This window comes from Melitaea cinxia, chromosome 21, assembly GCF_905220565.1.
Source record: "Melitaea cinxia chromosome 21, ilMelCinx1.1, whole genome shotgun sequence".
Classification (NCBI taxonomy): Eukaryota; Metazoa; Arthropoda; class Insecta; order Lepidoptera; family Nymphalidae; genus Melitaea; species Melitaea cinxia.
In genome coordinates, this window is record NC_059414.1 from 9483722 (window position 1) to 9501114 (window position 17393).

Here is a 17393-nt window from a genome sequence, read left to right on the forward strand (position 1 = left end):
ATATTGTTACAAAGAAAAATTATTTTTTTTTTCTATTACAGGTAACATTTATTACTATGACAGAGTGTTTGTTTAATACATTAATATAAAACTATTAAAAATATATAAAGCTTCGAAGGGGTCTCCATTGGCTGCTTATTGTATTTGCAATACTGCCTTTAAACGTTGAGGCTGGTTATCAATAGAAGCGCGCACTCTTTCCATGGGAAAATTCTTCACTGCCAATCGTATGGATTGTTTTATGGACTCCAAATTATCATCCATTCTCTCTAAACTGGGCAGTAAAGAATATAACCACCCCCTCTCTTCTCGTGATGATACTCGCTCGAGATAAAATCTTGCTTTGGGACAGAATTTTTTCGAATTCATTTCATTACTGCATTAATCGCCTTTTTCGTATGAACACTACGTGGACGGCAAGATTTTTTTCTGTCACAAACAGAGGTTTCATAGCCAGGTACACAAATATTCGACTAATACTAAGTGTATGGAGAGTTTTAAAAATTATATTTGGCTCCGTACCTAATAACTGCGTATAACTAAATGCATATGGATGTCGTCTACACGGTAAATATACCAAAGTAACATTTTTTACAATTTTTGTCCGTCTGTCTCAATCTCTGAAACGACTGGACCGATTTTGACGGGATGTTCACTGGCAGATAGCTGATGCAGTAAGGAGTAACTTCTTCTTCTATTTTAAAAATTTATTTAATTTATAACTTTACGAACTAAACTAACTTGTTTGTTAAATTCCATGCGGGCGAAGTCGCAGGAACAGCTCGTGTTAAATATAATCAATATATATATATATATATATATATATATATATATATATATAGAAATATATATATATATACATATATATTGATTAATGCGTTAATTAATGGAGCTGCAAAGGGCTGAAATTCGTGCTTTGCAAGAATCACAAGAGCAACAATAAAGAGCTCCAAGAAAAAACGCTTTGGGCTGTAAAAGATGTTAGTGACGCGGTGACTAAGCTTCGAAAAGATGTCGACGTAGTGGAAGAACGAGTTACCGGGTGATTGGATCTTGAAAATGTGAAAACCGGCCTCACTGAACTACAGAAGAGAGTAGTACGCCTTGAAACCATGGGAATTGCGATGTCTATTGGAAATACCGGAGTGGCACAAGGACCAAAAGTGAAAATGCCTCCATACGACGGTACTACTTCGTGGAATGCTTATCGTCGACAATTCCAGGCTGTTGCTACTGCCAACGGATGGACGGAAGAGCAATGCCTGACCGCTCTCACTGTTGCGCTCAGAGGGCAAGCTTTGTCGGTTCTGGAAGCACTACCACATACAGAAAATAGGTTCCAAGACTTGATGGAGGCACGATACGGGGATCGACATCTGGAGCACGTGTTCCGTGCCCAACTGCGTGACAGAGTTCAACGCCCAGGAGAAGAACTACAACAATGGGCGTTGGAAATCGAAAAACTCGTCAGGAAGGCACACCCAGGAGCAGACACCAAGATGGTAGACACGAATATTGTTCAAGCATTTGTCGACGGAATCAAAGACCTGGAGTTCAGAGCTGCAGTGAGGCTTCATCACCATACATCGTTAAAGGAAGCATTGGCGCATGCTTTGGAGGTCGAGGCTGTTCGCCATGACATACGGCAGACCCATAAGATCTGCGAGGTCTCTGAGGAAGACAAGGTAGTTAAGGCTCCTACGAGGAAAAGTTCTGGAGTCATGTGCTACAAGTGCGGCGAGAGGGGCCATCTTCAGCTCAACTGTCCGCAAAAGAAGACCCAGATAGCAAGGATAAAAAGGATCGAGGAACAAATAGAGGAGCTGAAGAAGCAAAGGGCTTCGCCTCCTGCCCGGGATCAGGAGTATGACTTCAAGAGGAAACACCGCAGCGGAAAGTTGCATGGGAATGCCGATGCACTCTCACGAAGGCCGTGTTCGGAAGACTGCAAACATTGTGTTAAGCAAGAATCTAATGAAGTAACATTAAAGCTAACAAGAACAAGTCCTTTGGGTATCTGGGAGAGTGATGCTATGAGGGAAGCTCAAGAAAGAGATGACGACCTTCGGCACATCATCACATGGAAGAAACGGGGTGACGTAAAACCAATCTGGAGTGAGGTTGCACCCACTGGCGCTGTCACTAAGGCGTACTGGGCTCAATGGGACAGTCTGATACTTCAAAACGGAATACTCTACCGGAAATGGGAGAAGACTAACGGCAGAGAGTTCCACCTTCAGATAATTGTCCCAAGAACGAGAGTACCAGATGTTCTCCGTGAAATACATGATCGCGTATCAGGAGGTCATCTAGGTGTCAAGAAGACGTTAACAAAAGTGCGAGAACGATTCTACTGGTTGCATTGTCGAGATGATGTACAGGATTGGTGCCGCAAATGTACTACTTGCGCTGCTGTAAAAGGACCACAGACCAGGAGCCGACGGAATCTGCGGTTGTATAACGTCGGTGCACCGTGGGAACGGATTGCAGTTGACGTAGCGGGGCCATTTTTTGTAACGGAATCGGGAAACAAGTATTTTATGGTCGTCATGGACTACTTCACCAAATGGCCCGAAGTGTTCGCCATACCAAACCAAGAAGCTACAACAGTCGCTTCTAAGTTAGTCGAAGAAGTGATATGTCGCTTTGGCGTGCCTCTAGAAATCCATTCCGATCAGGGCAGGAACTTCGAATCGCAAGTATTCCAGGAAGTGTGCAGAATTTTGGGCATGCATAAGACGAGGACCACCGCGTACCATCCACAGCTGATGGAATGGTTGAGAGATTTAACCAGACTCTTGAGAGGCATTTGGCGAAATTGGTAGACGATAAACAAAAAGATTGGGATAAGTATATACCACTCTTCCTTCTGTCGTACCGAACCGCCGAGCATGAGAGCATAAAAGCTACCCCGGCGTATGTCAATTACGGAAGAGAATTACGAATACCAGTAGACCTATTGACTGGAGGGTCACCGGAGGGACCAAATACCGTACAAGACTATGTCAGCGATTTAAGGAAAAAAATGCGCTATATACACGCCTTGGTTCGGGAAAATGGGTTACAGTCAAGCGAGAACATGAAAACCAGATACGACCGGAGATCGAACACGAGCGGTTTCAAGGAAGGGTCACTGGTGTGGCTGCATAACCCAACCCGCCGGAAAGGGAGATCTCCAAAGTTGCAGACCAAGTGGGACGGTCCATACGAAGTGGTTATCCGACTGAATGATGTGACTTACAGGATTCAAAAGCAACCAAGAGGGACATTCAAAGTGGTACACATAGACCGTCTGGCGCGTTACCATGGCAGTAACAACGATGCTCGGGACGAGCATCTCTAAGAGGGGAGTAGTGTTAAGGACACACAAAGAAACTAGCGCCATCTAGCGGCAACCATTGAAGCCACGCAAAGACAGAGACCGCATGAAACTCTCTACTCAATACTAGATGGCGTTAGAGGAACAACTGTGGAACTATATAGAAGTATAGTCTCGAAAACCGGGTACATGCGCGAACTTTCCAGAATGGCCTGGGCCTCGTCTCGGCCGATATAAATAGCCGCAGCGAGGCGAGCGAGGCAGTTCAGTTTGAGCGATCTTCGAGGCGACTTCAAGAGTGAAAACTAGTGATCAAGAGTGGTACCAGCGAAACCTACGACATTGGCTAAGACATAGGACATTGTTAGTGCTTAGTGTTTGAACCTAGTGCTTTGTGTTGGACCTAGTGCTTGTGAATAAAGTCTTGAAAAGAGTCAGCAGGTCTTTCTCTCCAAATCCTTCGAACCCTAACACGTAACAATATTTAACTATTATAATATATATAACTTCATATGTCTATCTTTAATCTATATCTATATCTATATTATATATATAGAAGCGAAAGGTCACTCACTCATCACGAAATCTCCGAAACTATAACACTTACAAACTTGAAATTTGGCAGGTAGGCTCCTTATAAGACGTAGGCATCCGCTAAGAACGGATTTTACGAAACTCGACCCCTAAAGGGGTAAAACGGGGGTTGGAAGTTTGTATGAAAGTCCTATGTTTTAGAAGTAACAGACTTGAAATTTAAAATGTATGCTCTATAAATGATGATAAGGTGTTCAAATAATGTATCTTTAGAAATCAAGTCCCTTTTTGGGTTAAAACGGGGGATTGTAGGTTAACTCACTCATCACAAAATCTCCGAAACTATAACAGCCACAAACTTGAAGTTTGGCAAGTAGGTTCCTTATAGGGCGTAAACATCTGCTAAGACCGGATTTTACGAAACTCGACCCCTAAAGGGGTAAAACGGGGTTTGGAAGTTTGTATGAAAGTCCTATGTTTTTGAGTAAGAGACTTGAAATTTAAAATGTATGCTCTTTAGATAGTGAGAAGGTGTCCAAATAATGTATCTTTAGAAATCAACTCCCTTTCGGGGTTAAAACGGAGGATTGTAGGTTAACTCACTCATCACAAAATCTCCAAAACTATAACACCTACAAACTTGAAATTTGGCAGGTAGGCTATAAGACGTAGACATCTGCTAAGAACTAATTTTATGAAATTAGACCTCTGAGGCTGGCTGTGCTCAGGCTCTGTGCTGTGTGGCTACGGCACTAAAGAATTTAGCCACCCCCTCTCTTCCCGTGGGTGTCGTAAGAGGCGACTAAGGGATAACAGGGTTCCACAACCACCTTGGAAATTAAGAAGCCGACCGATGGCGGGATAACCATCTAACTGCTGGCTTTGAAATACACAGGCCGAAGACGGGCAGCAGCGTCTTCGGTGTGACAAAGCCAGTACTGCGGTCACCAACCCGCCTGCCCAGCGTGGTAACTATGGGCAAAACACACGAGTTCACGTTATTTTTGGCGTCAACTTGTGGAGGCCTATGTCCAGCAGTGGACTGTATAGGCTGTAATGATGATGAGACCTCTGAGGGGATAAAACGGGGGTTGGAATTTTGTATGAAAGTCCTATGTTTTTGAAGTAACTTGACTAGTAACTTTGAGACTTGAAATTTAAAATGTATGCTCTATAAATGGTGAGAAGGTTTCCAAATAATGCATTGTAATCTTTATATATATATATATATATATATATATATATATATATATATATATATATATATATATAGATATATAGATATATATAAGAGAAAGGTCACTGACTCACCCATAAAGAGAACTTAAAAACTGCTGGAGGGTTCATCCATTCAGGATGGACAAAGATGAAATTTGGCAAGGAGGTAGATTATAGTTAATAGACGTTCGCTAAGAACGGATTTTGCGATATTCCACGGATAAGGGGGTTTAATTGGGGTTGATAGTTTGTATGAAACACATACATTGTAATCTATATATATATATATAAAAGAGAAAGGTCACTGACTCACCCATAAAGAGAACTTAAAAACTGCTGGAGGGTTCATCCATTCAGGATGGACAAAGATGAAATTTGGCAAGGAGGTAGATTATAGTTAATAGACGTTCGCTAAGAACGGATTTTGCGATATTCCACGGCTAAGCGGGTTTAATTGGGGTTGATAGTTTGTATGAAACATATACAACAGCTATTAGTTCGCCTGACAGGTTATTTATATTGCAGCCTGAAAATGAAACTATGAATATGTTGTATAGAGAGGTTTTATAAATACAACTATTAAATTATACTAAATTGTGCCTTTTAAAAAGTTACTCAGTGTGATAAGCATTTCAAGTGACTTAAATAAAAAAATAATTTCTGTTAAACATCTTAATAGTAATGCATATCTTCATAACCACGCGGACGTTGTCTCGGGCAACAGTTAGTGTATTTTAAAAAAGTGAATAATTTTGCGTGACATTTTGTGTTAAAAATGGAACAATACAGTGTATCTTTTTAACCGACTTCCAAAAAAGGAGAAGGTTCTCAATTCGACTGTAATTTTTTTTTTAATGTATTTTACATCAGAACTTTTGACCGTGTGGACCGATTTCGACAAATTTTTTTTTAATCGAAAGGTGGTGTGTGTCAATTGGTCCCATTTAAATTTATTTGAGATCTAACAACTACTTTTCGAGTTATATCTAATAATGCGTTTTTACTTGACGCTTTTTTCGTCGACCTACGTTGTATTATACCGCAAAACTTTCTACTGGATGTATCGATTTTGATAATTCTTTTTTTGTTGGAAAGGAGATATCCCTAGTTTAGTACTATGATAAGAAAACCAGGATCTGATTATGGGATCCCAGAAAAATCGAGGGAAACTCTCGAAAATCCGCAATAACTTTTTATTGAGTGTACCGATTTTGATAATTTTTAATTTATTCGAAAGCTGTTGTTTATCATGTTGTTTCATATAAATTTTATCGAAATCTGATACCTACTTTTTGAATAATCTTTGATAACGCGTAGTTACTTGACTATTTTTTTGTCGATCTACGTTGTATTACTCGTCGATGTAATTGAATTCGGTTTTTTTTTCGTTTGCGAGCAAACACAATTATATTAGTTATATTTACAATTGTGAAAAGACTCAAAATGTGCCTCGAACTGAAATTGTACTTACTATTGCTCAAAAATATAGTACGAAAACTAAATCTTTTACGCGATTTTTTTTTTAATCTGAACAATATTTCAATATCTTGTGGTTGTGTGGATACAAATTTGATTTTTTAATGGTCGTGTATCCACACAACCAAAAGGTGTAAAAAGCAATAAATGATTTTGTGTTCCGTGTCTGGTGTTTGGAGCTGGCGCCTACAGTGGTGGTGAATCTGCATGGACGAAATACATTTTCTATACAAATAAATCAATGGTACCTGAGCTTTAGTTTTTCGTATATTTTTTTTTTTGTGAACCCCCATCAAAAATGTTACGAGCCGCTTCTGTTACACACCTACCATGTATTTGACACACACACACACACACACTCTTTTGTTTATCATAATTATGGTCGAATTTCGACCATTGGGCGACCACTAGTTTTATATAATATCTCACAAACCAATATAACAGCTACGAAAAGAACTTTTTGGTTACGACGGCATGTTTTTCTTTTACTTGTCGTTTCATTGTACAATAATTAGCCTATAATTATAACAAAATTATTCCGGTCTTGGCAAACAAGTAGTAGGATCTGATCCTACGTAGGTATCTATTCCGTATTCGGAATTTGTCCTCGAGCTCGGAGGCTCGAACGATACCGGTACACTTCCGCAAGCATCTGCGCCTGGAGTTGCCAAAGCGAATCGCTCGCGAGAAGTGTTGCCAATGACACCATACGGTACCCACGAATGGCTCTCACCGCTAAGACCCTCTGCGGTCTCCTCAAGAGAATTCTGTTCTGGGCGGTAAGAGCGTCTGCGAAGACGGGGACACTGTATAGTTTCATAATTCGTACGACACCAGCATAGAATTATTGTTATTATTATACAGGTGCCCCTGGAAAGACCAGGCTTGCCAGAAAGTTTTGATTCAAGTCGCCCCATCTATGATCGAAAGTCGCAAAATATTCTTAGAAGTCGCCCAATAAAAGTTTGAATATACACAAGGATCTGTCTGTCAGTTTTTTATGACAGTACCATAACAGACTCGAAATGAAAAATTATTTATTTAAAATATTATTAACTTAATTCGCAACAAATCGCCCCATCTGGCAACACTAGGAAAGACTGTCAAGCGGAAGTTCAGAGCTAGAACATCCCTTGGGGATTCCAAATCATCCCTATGTATATGGTCCGATTTTTTATAGTTTAGGAAATATGATTTTTTTTTTATTTTTTCAATGTTTTTCGACCTTAGCGCTATTTTTGATCATAATTTCGTAAATAATTGAGATAAATGCCTGATTTTTTTTGTAATTTAGCTAAACCTTGGGTCCTAAGTGATCCACACACAAATAAACCCTAAAAGCAAAATCATGTGCTTAAATATAAAAAAAATATTTAATTTTATATGTCAATAATAGTTGATCTTAGCCGGCTAAGCCAATTTTGGTTTCTTTTGTTAAAAATAATTGTAATAGGCTTTAGTTTAACTTTATTAAGATTTTGAGTTATTAGAAAGGATTTCTGACACTTGCATAAGTTACATTTTAGATTGTAAAAAATATGTTTGTTAATAGTTTTAAAATAGATAGTAAACAATAAGATAGATTTTTTCTAAGTTTTTTTTTTAATTTATTCAGAAGCGTTTTTTTTATACGAGACTTTTCTTCGTAATTTTCACCCAAGCAAAGAGGTTCTCAAGCGCAAAAAAAATTCAATTTAAAAAAATTACTTCTCTTGTCAATGTTATCCTATTTCACCCCTTTAGGAATAGAATTACCAAAACATATTAATTGGTACCAGTAGGACCCAAGGAGGTTCTTAATTCGACTGTATTTTTTATGTGTTTCCTTTGCAAGCAAACATTTTCTGGTTCATACTCGCAACTTAATTATTTTATTATAATTATGAGCTTCACTGTTTTGTTGGTAAACAACCTAACCTAACCTAATCGTAAGCGATTACCGTAGCTTATAGACGCCTGCAACACCAGAGGCATCGCAAGCGCGTTGCCGACCCTATCCCCCAAATTCACAGGAACACAACATTGCTTGTAAGCGTTATTATTTAGCTACTTTACAACTTTTCAATTGCAATTAAATTCAACTACTTTACCTACTTAAAATAATTTCTTTTATATACCGATCACTAAATTGATTTTCATCAAAAAGAGGAAATAAATGAAATGCGTTTGTTAATCTTTTGTAAACAATTGTTTATTAACATTTTATTTCTCCTTCCATCGCTGCACATAATAATACACATTCGTCACATACACTCTCTGGCAAATATATCACCGAAATAGCATTACAATGACTTTAATTGTGATAGGATCTATCTATGGAATTATTTGTAACACTCATCCACGTAGAATTGCTTTCATTTTTCTTTTGACTGAGTAATATGTGAATATACTAAAAGTAAATTGAAATTAAGTAAAATATTTTTTTTTCTATAAATTTAAACTAAATAAATCCATAGTAATCAAAATAATCACGATTGTTCGCATGCAAAATAAACATAGAAAAATAGTAAGATTATATTCTTATTAGTCACTTATGAGAAATGGAATGATTCGAATTTTCAGCTTTCAGTATACTCACAACTAGATATAAATGCATACATGATTCTCAGTGTCCAAAATTATAACCAAGAAGACATTTTAGCTTCAGTCAATTGTAAACAGAAATCAAAAAATAATAAACAATGATTTTTAAGTAATTAACAATAATCGCAATTATTTTTTAATAAATAAATTAAAAATACTGTCATTTTATTGTTTCGGAACGTATTAACATTAAGGCGTATACAATTTAAAAAAAAAGAAAAATGAAAGTACAGTCAACTGTGATCAATGTTTAAGTACACTAGATATGATAATGTTAATTTTTTGTAATGGTACCTATTTTCACATAATTTAATATTACATTTTGTCATCTTACAAAATTAAATATAAGAACATTATTATTGATCATCAGTCTATTCATAGTTTGATACAATTTTACAATTTTGTCGATTTAACCATCATTAAATCTATCGAGTACAAAAGGCAACATAAGAGATGACGCCTATAACTTATAGAATAATATCTACAATGTATTTAAAAGATGGTAATTTAAAATAAATTAATCCACAGACGATTCGCCGACGACCACTCGCGCATTCTTCGTCGGAATGTGCGAGAAGTCATGAACGAAGTAGCAACAACTTGAACTGTATGCAATAAAATAAATAAGTTAAAACAGCCTGTAATATGTCCTATGTTGCCTAATGACATCTATATTGTCACAGTACTCTTACGAAAGTAATGGAGAACATACTTATATAACTAAAACGTAATAGTTTTTTTTTATACACAATGACTTAGGTTTCGACATTTGTTTCTTATAAGTACTCAAATTATTTTAACCTATGGACTAACTACGTGCGCTGTGTTAATTACTGTGAGTCGCGAGAGCAATTTCTTCGACCTTCACGCTGAGGCGTGGAGGAGGGAGAAATGGCGCTCGCATCGAGGAACAATGTTTAATCTAGATTCCAGATACATAAAATGTGAAATTGGTGTAAAAATCTATGTCGATTTTCAAGAAAACCTGATCAAGATTTTTTTTTTTAAAACGTTTAATCAACAATCATAATCATAGGAACAATGACAATAATTAGTCAATCACAAAATAAATCAATGTAAAAACAGTACGCATGTTTCGCGTAATTATTCTAAAATCTTATATAACGCACGGTTTGGTTTATATACTGGTGCGAGTCTAAAAAAGGGGAACCGGGGCCTGAACAGCACGAAACGATACTGAGCACCGACTTTCGCAGACGTCACCAACTATTGGCAAATCATAATTTATCTTGAAACTAAAATAACGAAATGAATGTAATTGCAATATCGCTGGTATACTGACAATTAAAGATATCAATTTTAAAACTTTCGTATACAGGTTTGAGAATGTAATAAAAAACAATAATTTGAATATAAATAACATTTTACTTTAAAAAAAATTGAATTGCTCCAAGTTTAAGCTATATAATTGCCAGTCCACGAGCGACTTTTTTTATATAACTAAGTCGGAAAACAAGCATACGGTTCACCTGATGGTAAGCGATTAACGTAGCTTGAGCCGCTTGCTACACCAGAAGCATAGCAAGCAGTTTACCGACTCTATCCCGAATCCCCCCAGGAGATAGTAGATGAAGATGTAGTTAAGCTACAGCGAGCGGTGTTCAGTTTCGACATGTGCGCGGTCCACGCGGTGGACCGAGACCGCGCGGGCCGCTTCACCGTTACCTACAGAGATCGCAGACAGTGGACCGTGGTCCACTACCCCACAGCAAGCCGGTCCTCACCCTACAACAAAATGATCACATCCCTAATATTTCGCACTCCTGCGAACTGTTAAACGTCAGTCGCGAGACCACGGGTACAGAGTTTTGGCGTATCGGGCGACGCTTGCCGATAAAGGGTGGAAAAAAAGCGATCCGAACCGCCGATAATATTTACAAGGCGTCCGTCCGGATCGCGTTCAAATAAATATATCCGAATACTTAAAACTAGCCGTTTATACAGAAGTCACTTTACACTTTACGCTATATGTACACGCGGCGCACAGCCTAGTTCGCACGAGCGTCCGATGTGAATAAATAAGTTAATGTCCATTGCCGCATTGGTTAGCACTACACTTGCGTCGCGAACGTGGGCGGCAGGCAGTGGTCGTCTAGCACGTACACCCCTCCGCCTTCTAGCGCTCGTTTCACTAGCGACGTATCGCTGTAACAAAAAGGTTGGATAAGTTAAAACTTACTCTGATGTATTAAAGTACCGGTTTATATTAAATTAATTTAATATCAATATGTTAGTAGTATATTTACTATTTCAATTATTAATTTAATTATATTCGAACACACAAACAGTCGTTGTGCTGTTTACACATTATAATGAAAATACATTTTTAAATGTTGGGGGTTCAATTTTAAAAATATATCCATTATGTGTGTTATTGACACACACTATTTTGTTCTGTATTATTATTTGAATAATTAGTAGTGGTTAAAAGATAAATGATTAAGAGTGAGTGCTGACCTATTAGCGCAATACGCCGAGTCCGCGGAGAGCCGCGACAGCCTGGGGTCGAGCGCCGCCAGCAGTCTCGCGGCGCTCTCCGTGTTCAGCGTCTTCCGCTTGCACTCCTCCGCCGCCGCGTTGTGCGCGTTCTGGCACTCGGGCACGGGCCCCTCGCACTTGCCCCACGTGTTGCGGATAACGCGCCCGCCTCCGCCCGCGTTCGCTGCGTTCTGAGCCCTCGCTTCGGCGTCGGCGGCGTTCTGAGCGCGTTTCCTCCTCCTCCTGATACAAGCGACGGCGATAGCCGCAGCCAGTGCCGCCGCAGGGACAGCTGCTGATAGCGCGGCGATCAACGCCACGTGTCGTCCCGATAAATTTTCCTCTTCGGGGGTCTCGTCCCCTACTCGTCGGAGATGGCCACCCGCGGGTTTCGCGGCCGCAAAGTCCGCTAGCGATACAGTACACGATTTCCCTCCCCAGCCCAGCGGACAGTTGCAGTGGTAGCCATCTACCCGGTCCCGACAGGTACCTCCGTTTCGGCAAGGGGACGACGCACACTCGTCGATGTCGATACTACAATCCTTCCCCGCGAAACCAGGTCGACAGCGACACTCGTAATCGTTATCCAGTACGTGACATTCGCCGCCGTTAGCACAGGGTTTCGCTAGACAGAAGTCCACGCGAGTCTCGCACCTCGGACCGAGGAATCCTGGAGCACATTGACATCTCTGTCCGTTCACCAGGTCGACGCAAGTACCTCCATGTTCACAAATGATGCCCGCGCAGTCGTCGATGTCTATTTCGCATCTATTTCCTCTAAAACCGGGTTTACAGCTGCATCGAAATCCGTCTCCGGCGCGCGCACATGTCGCTCCATTTCGGCAAGGATTTGCAGCGCATGGGTCAGCTTCGACGGCGCAATCGGGTCCAGCGTATCCCGGAGGACATACGCACACGTAGCCGGAGGGTCGCGGTTCACAAGTGCCACCGTTTCGACAAGGTTGGTCGGCGCAAGTCAGTCTTCTCGTTTCACAGCGCGCACCTTCGTATCCAGACGGACAGGCGCATGACAATTCTCCACCTTCATCCGGTACGCAAGCGCCACCGTTTTGGCAAGGTCGAACAGAACAAGAGTGAAGCGATTTCTCACAGTCGGGACCAGTGTACTCAGGTGGGCAGACGCAGGTGTAACTTCCCTGTCCCGTGTTGTGGCAAGTTCCGCCGTTTCTACAGGGTCGATGGTTAGTGCAATAATTAAGATCTTGGTTACAGAACAGGCCACCCCAGCCTTCCTCACATATGCAGTCCCACGGCCTCGAGCAGGTACCGTGTACGCATCCGGGATGTCGCTCGCATTGGTCGCAGAGCTCGCCCACCCAGCCCGAATGACAACTGAAATTAAATAAAAACATACGTCAGTAAATTATATGATGTGATAACAAGGGACTTAAAAGCGTAATATGTCTTTCTTTGCATCGAACAATGAACGAGGAGGATGAATGGTTTATCGAAGGGAGAACGTTAAGCGTTTAGCACAAAGGTGCAAAGTGGATACTCACATGCATTCGTCGGGCTTGAGGCAGTGACCGTGCTCCGCATCGCAACCGGGCAGACATCTCGCTGCAACAAAATGAACAGATTCGTTAGCGCATCAAAAAACAAAACGTACACAATGGAACGATAGCAGTGGTACTTTAAAGCAAAAATGGTCGATAATCATTCAGGTACGCATTTTTATGTATTAGCTTCGGAATCTACGAAGAATTGCAAAGGACACGGCAACAAAGAGAGAGGTTCGTTAGCGTCCCGAGTCGGGGGCGAGGTCACGCGTACTGATCATTTATCTTCAACTATAACCATAGCGAGATTCAATACAAACTTTATTGCTTAAATTAATTTTCATACATGCTACATACGTGTATATATTACTTCAAATGCATTTTCAGGGCGTAAATTCCTTCCCTTGCAGATCGTTTTATTTTATAATGGTATAATATTTATTTATATTGGATTCTAAACATTCATATTTTACACGGACGTGATGTATTACGAACGTAATATGTGCGCATCGTTAACTTTGTGATTTACGCGTTATACTCGGCGAACCTTACCCTATTCTGGCGTTACTATGTAATGAAATTGTAATGGAATAATCTTGAATGTACGTGTGCATTGCGGTTTGAGTACAGAATAAGGTATTCATAACGAAAAGAAAAGAAGTAATGGCATAGTGAGCGATCTAAAAAACAGTGTTTTGAAATGAGAAGTGCGGTGCGGCGTCGTATCGGTCGGGTGCGCATGGGCAAGTTATCGGAGCGAATACAAAAGGGGCAGATAGCGCGGGGAGTCTAACCGTCACTCGACCGTTACTAGTCCCCTAACTCACTAGAAAAATACTAAGACGCCATTTTGTTTGCCACATTACCTATCCTACTGCATATGTAAGTCTGGCTTTCGTGTTCTAAATTGAACGAGGAAACAGTTCAGCTCGGTTATATCTCTGGATTTCCGAGCTCAGCGGCGGAGATATAATAAAGAAGATTAGCCCGCCCGCCGCTCCCTAGACCGTAATATAGGTTTAAACTCAGCCGGGCTAACACAAAGCCCCCCGTACTCACTCGAAGCTCTCGCAAATCCGCTTACGAATCACTCTGCTAAATTGGTAAAGTTATTTGGTATTAATTCACATTGTATACAACTGCTATGGTAGGTGAAATTGTATTTGTTATTCACTTTCACGGATTGCAGTTTTTACTTTCCTAAGTAAAATTTTGCAATTATTACATTTTAATTTCACGTGAATTTAGAATTTTATTTTTAACTGACGTATAAAAATATTATTCATTAGTGACCAAAACGAATCGGCATGAAGAGACATCAAAGACTTTCGAGTGGCTCGAACTGGTTGCGCTATCCTCTATACATAAGATACTCGAGTTTTCTTATCGTAACCCTTGAACGGTAGGTAAATCGGGAGTCATAAAAATTACACTTAAGAATAGTATTAGGTTAAGTGTTCATGAGAGCCGCTTTATGGATGACTTCCGCTCCCGTTGCTATTAATTATTATCAATCAATTCGAACCGTATCGATTTCTAATGCTATGGGGCGCCGCACTGCGACTTCGTCTGGTCAAGGCCTAACAAAATAAATAAGAAATACGCCTTTGCGAGGTCAGGTAAAAATGAAAAACGTCCGTCTCCTAAGACGCACACGTGTTCAAAATCGAGCAAATATTTAACTATTCGGATTCAGACATCTGTTTCTATTCGAGACGGAAATTAGGTGCGCGTGGGATTGAATTTGCGACTCCGCACAGAAGGTAATATTCGTGAGAACTCCACTCTCGCTAACAATTAGGCGAAATTAAGCGGTCGTAAAGGGTTCCTCTCGCGATGTTTACCCTATCATTAAGAAGGGGAGCTGGACGATCGAGATAATGCCGTCGGGACATGCAAATAAGTTTTCGGGATGTTAGGCTTTCCCAGAAGGCGAGGTACCGTTCGGCAGATGTGAGGCAAATTTCATGACACGGTCAAGTACAGAAGTTTATTTCGATTGGTGATTGGTTCTCGTTAAGTGTTTTTGACCCGGTTCGCGGCGTCGGTATTGCGGCCCGTGCAACAGTGTGTGCGTGCATGTGCGAGCGTGGAGCGTTGTTTTCATTTCATTATGGCCGCTTCACTCGCTTTTAGATTTTCGTAACCACTGATATACTCATACACTATGGGATAGGTTTATTTGGTTTTTGTTGTATCTCATATGTAACTAAAACGCTGTTGGAGAAAGTTACAAGATTATTAAGGTTTCTCTCACGCCAAGTTAACAAATTTCTCGCCCATCCTAAATATTTGGCATATTTCTCGACCGCAACTGTTTACTTTTACCAGAAAATTGTGATTACGTGGTTATCCCGTCGCGTGGTTGTACTAGGATCGTGTGGCTAGCGGGTGGGCAGCCCTGGCGTGCGAGCGGGACGGCGCGCTACGCGGATCAAGGTGCGGTGTCTCTCTCTCGCGCGTTTTTTTGCGGCGCCGGAGTGTGGGAACGCGGCGGCAGGTGGGGCTGCCGAGATTGCGACGCGACATCCGCCCGCCACAATGCATCTTGAGACGCACCGCTTTGTTTTACAATACGAGACGCGATGTGTTTAACATACGTCAGAACGTCGTAATGACGTTTGAAACGTTTAGATTTTTTATTGACAGCCATCCGCTTGATCGCGATTTATTTGAATTGCAAATCAATCAGTGATTCGCTTCGCGGAACTCGGAAAAGTGGGTACAATCTAATCAACTAGTCTAATCTCTTTAACGCCGACTTTCTTTATGAATCTGATAAAGTAAAACGCGAGGAAAGTTTGTACGTTTATTGTGAATTAGAATCTAAGAGGATTTGTACAATCTTTACATAGAAAAAAGTGATAATAAAACGGGTAGGGCAGTGATGTATGTCGCTAATGAGACGCGCGGGCGGTATTTTCTCTTGCTTTTGTTTACAAATCTGACAACATTCAAAGACCACACCGGCTCATGGGGCTATCTCACGCTTGCGATAATTATGTGACAATACTTTGAAATGAATTAACTCCGAGATAATTAAAAATTATCGACATTATTGACTCAAAACAAATTAAAACTTTTAAATGTAAAATAATAATTATTACCTACCTACTGAGCATATGTTCATTTTATTTCTCATCTTGGATCACGATATGAGAGAAACATTGAATGAACGATACATTAATGTTACTGATTTAGTTTGTACCGCAATAAATTTTAATGACTGATGAAAGCATAATTATCCAGAACTAACGACGAAACGAACGATTACAATAAAAATAATTTAAAATAAGACGTGAAATGTACACTGGAAACCATAACCACATTAAATATTAAAATTAAAAATAACTGAAATATTGCCTGTAAGTTTAAAAACGTAATAATTTTGTTGAAATCTCGCTATAAGTTTTTATACAATTTGGCTTGTTAAATGAAAAAATGTTGTTTCATTTACTTTCATAAGTAAACATAACAAACCTTCAGAGTCTAGTAATGCATACAGTATTATGAAATCGCAAATATTTCTTTAATATTAAATTACTATTGAAATTTAAGTATTGTTCTAGGATGGATGTTTCCTACGGATTATGGGAGGTTTGAACCTCCCTTGACCTCGATGACGCACCACTATTGAGGTTAGAAAGCATTTAGTACATGTGCCACGTGAAAGGTCATGTTCAAATTAGGTTTATGAAAGGATGTTCGACCGAATTTGTCATCATAACCCATTAATGAGGAAGAGTGAATTGGGGAATGCTATTTTAATAATCATTTACGGGCATAACACACTACTAATGTGTGTGAGGTATAATTGTGTTATAATTGTTTCGAATGTATTACGAAATGAACTTACGTTTCGAGCAGTAGTCTCCGGTCCATCCAGTCTTGCATACGATTTCTCCAGAAGGGGAACAGGTATAGTGTCCGAATGCGTCGTCTCTTGGCCTGCAGAGCACTTCACACCCAGGTCCGTAGTAGTGTGCAGCACATGTAACTCGATAGGATAGCTTCAAATGGGCTCCTGCTACACCACCCCATCGCTGTTCTTCTTCTATCCAAGGCCCCCCAACATCAGCTATGCTCTGCTTTGTCATTCGCGCAATGAGAGAATCTGAAAAAATAAATACTATTAACATACGAATTATAATTCTCAACAAAATACAGAATAATAAATTCGATCAAAAAATAAGGTTGAAAACTCGTAAGGATAACGACACCGCTTAATTCGATAAAGAAAAAGT

At 40.1% G+C, this 17393-nt stretch overlaps 1 protein-coding gene across 1 annotated transcript in view; it reads right to left on the reverse strand.

Annotated features, from left to right (window-relative positions):
- Positions 1–11202: 11202 nt before the first annotated feature.
- The window catches only part of LOC123664063 (neurogenic locus protein delta), a 28541-nt gene continuing 22350 nt past the window's right edge, over positions 11203–17393 (reverse strand). The window contains exons 4-7 of the mRNA XM_045598682.1: positions 17006–17263; positions 13150–13210; positions 11609–12982; positions 11203–11296 (exon numbers count right to left, since the gene is read on the reverse strand). Coding sequence (XP_045454638.1) covers positions 11203–11296; positions 11609–12982; positions 13150–13210; positions 17006–17263 — 1787 coding nt within the window. The remainder of the gene's footprint in view (positions 11297–11608; positions 12983–13149; positions 13211–17005; positions 17264–17393) is intronic.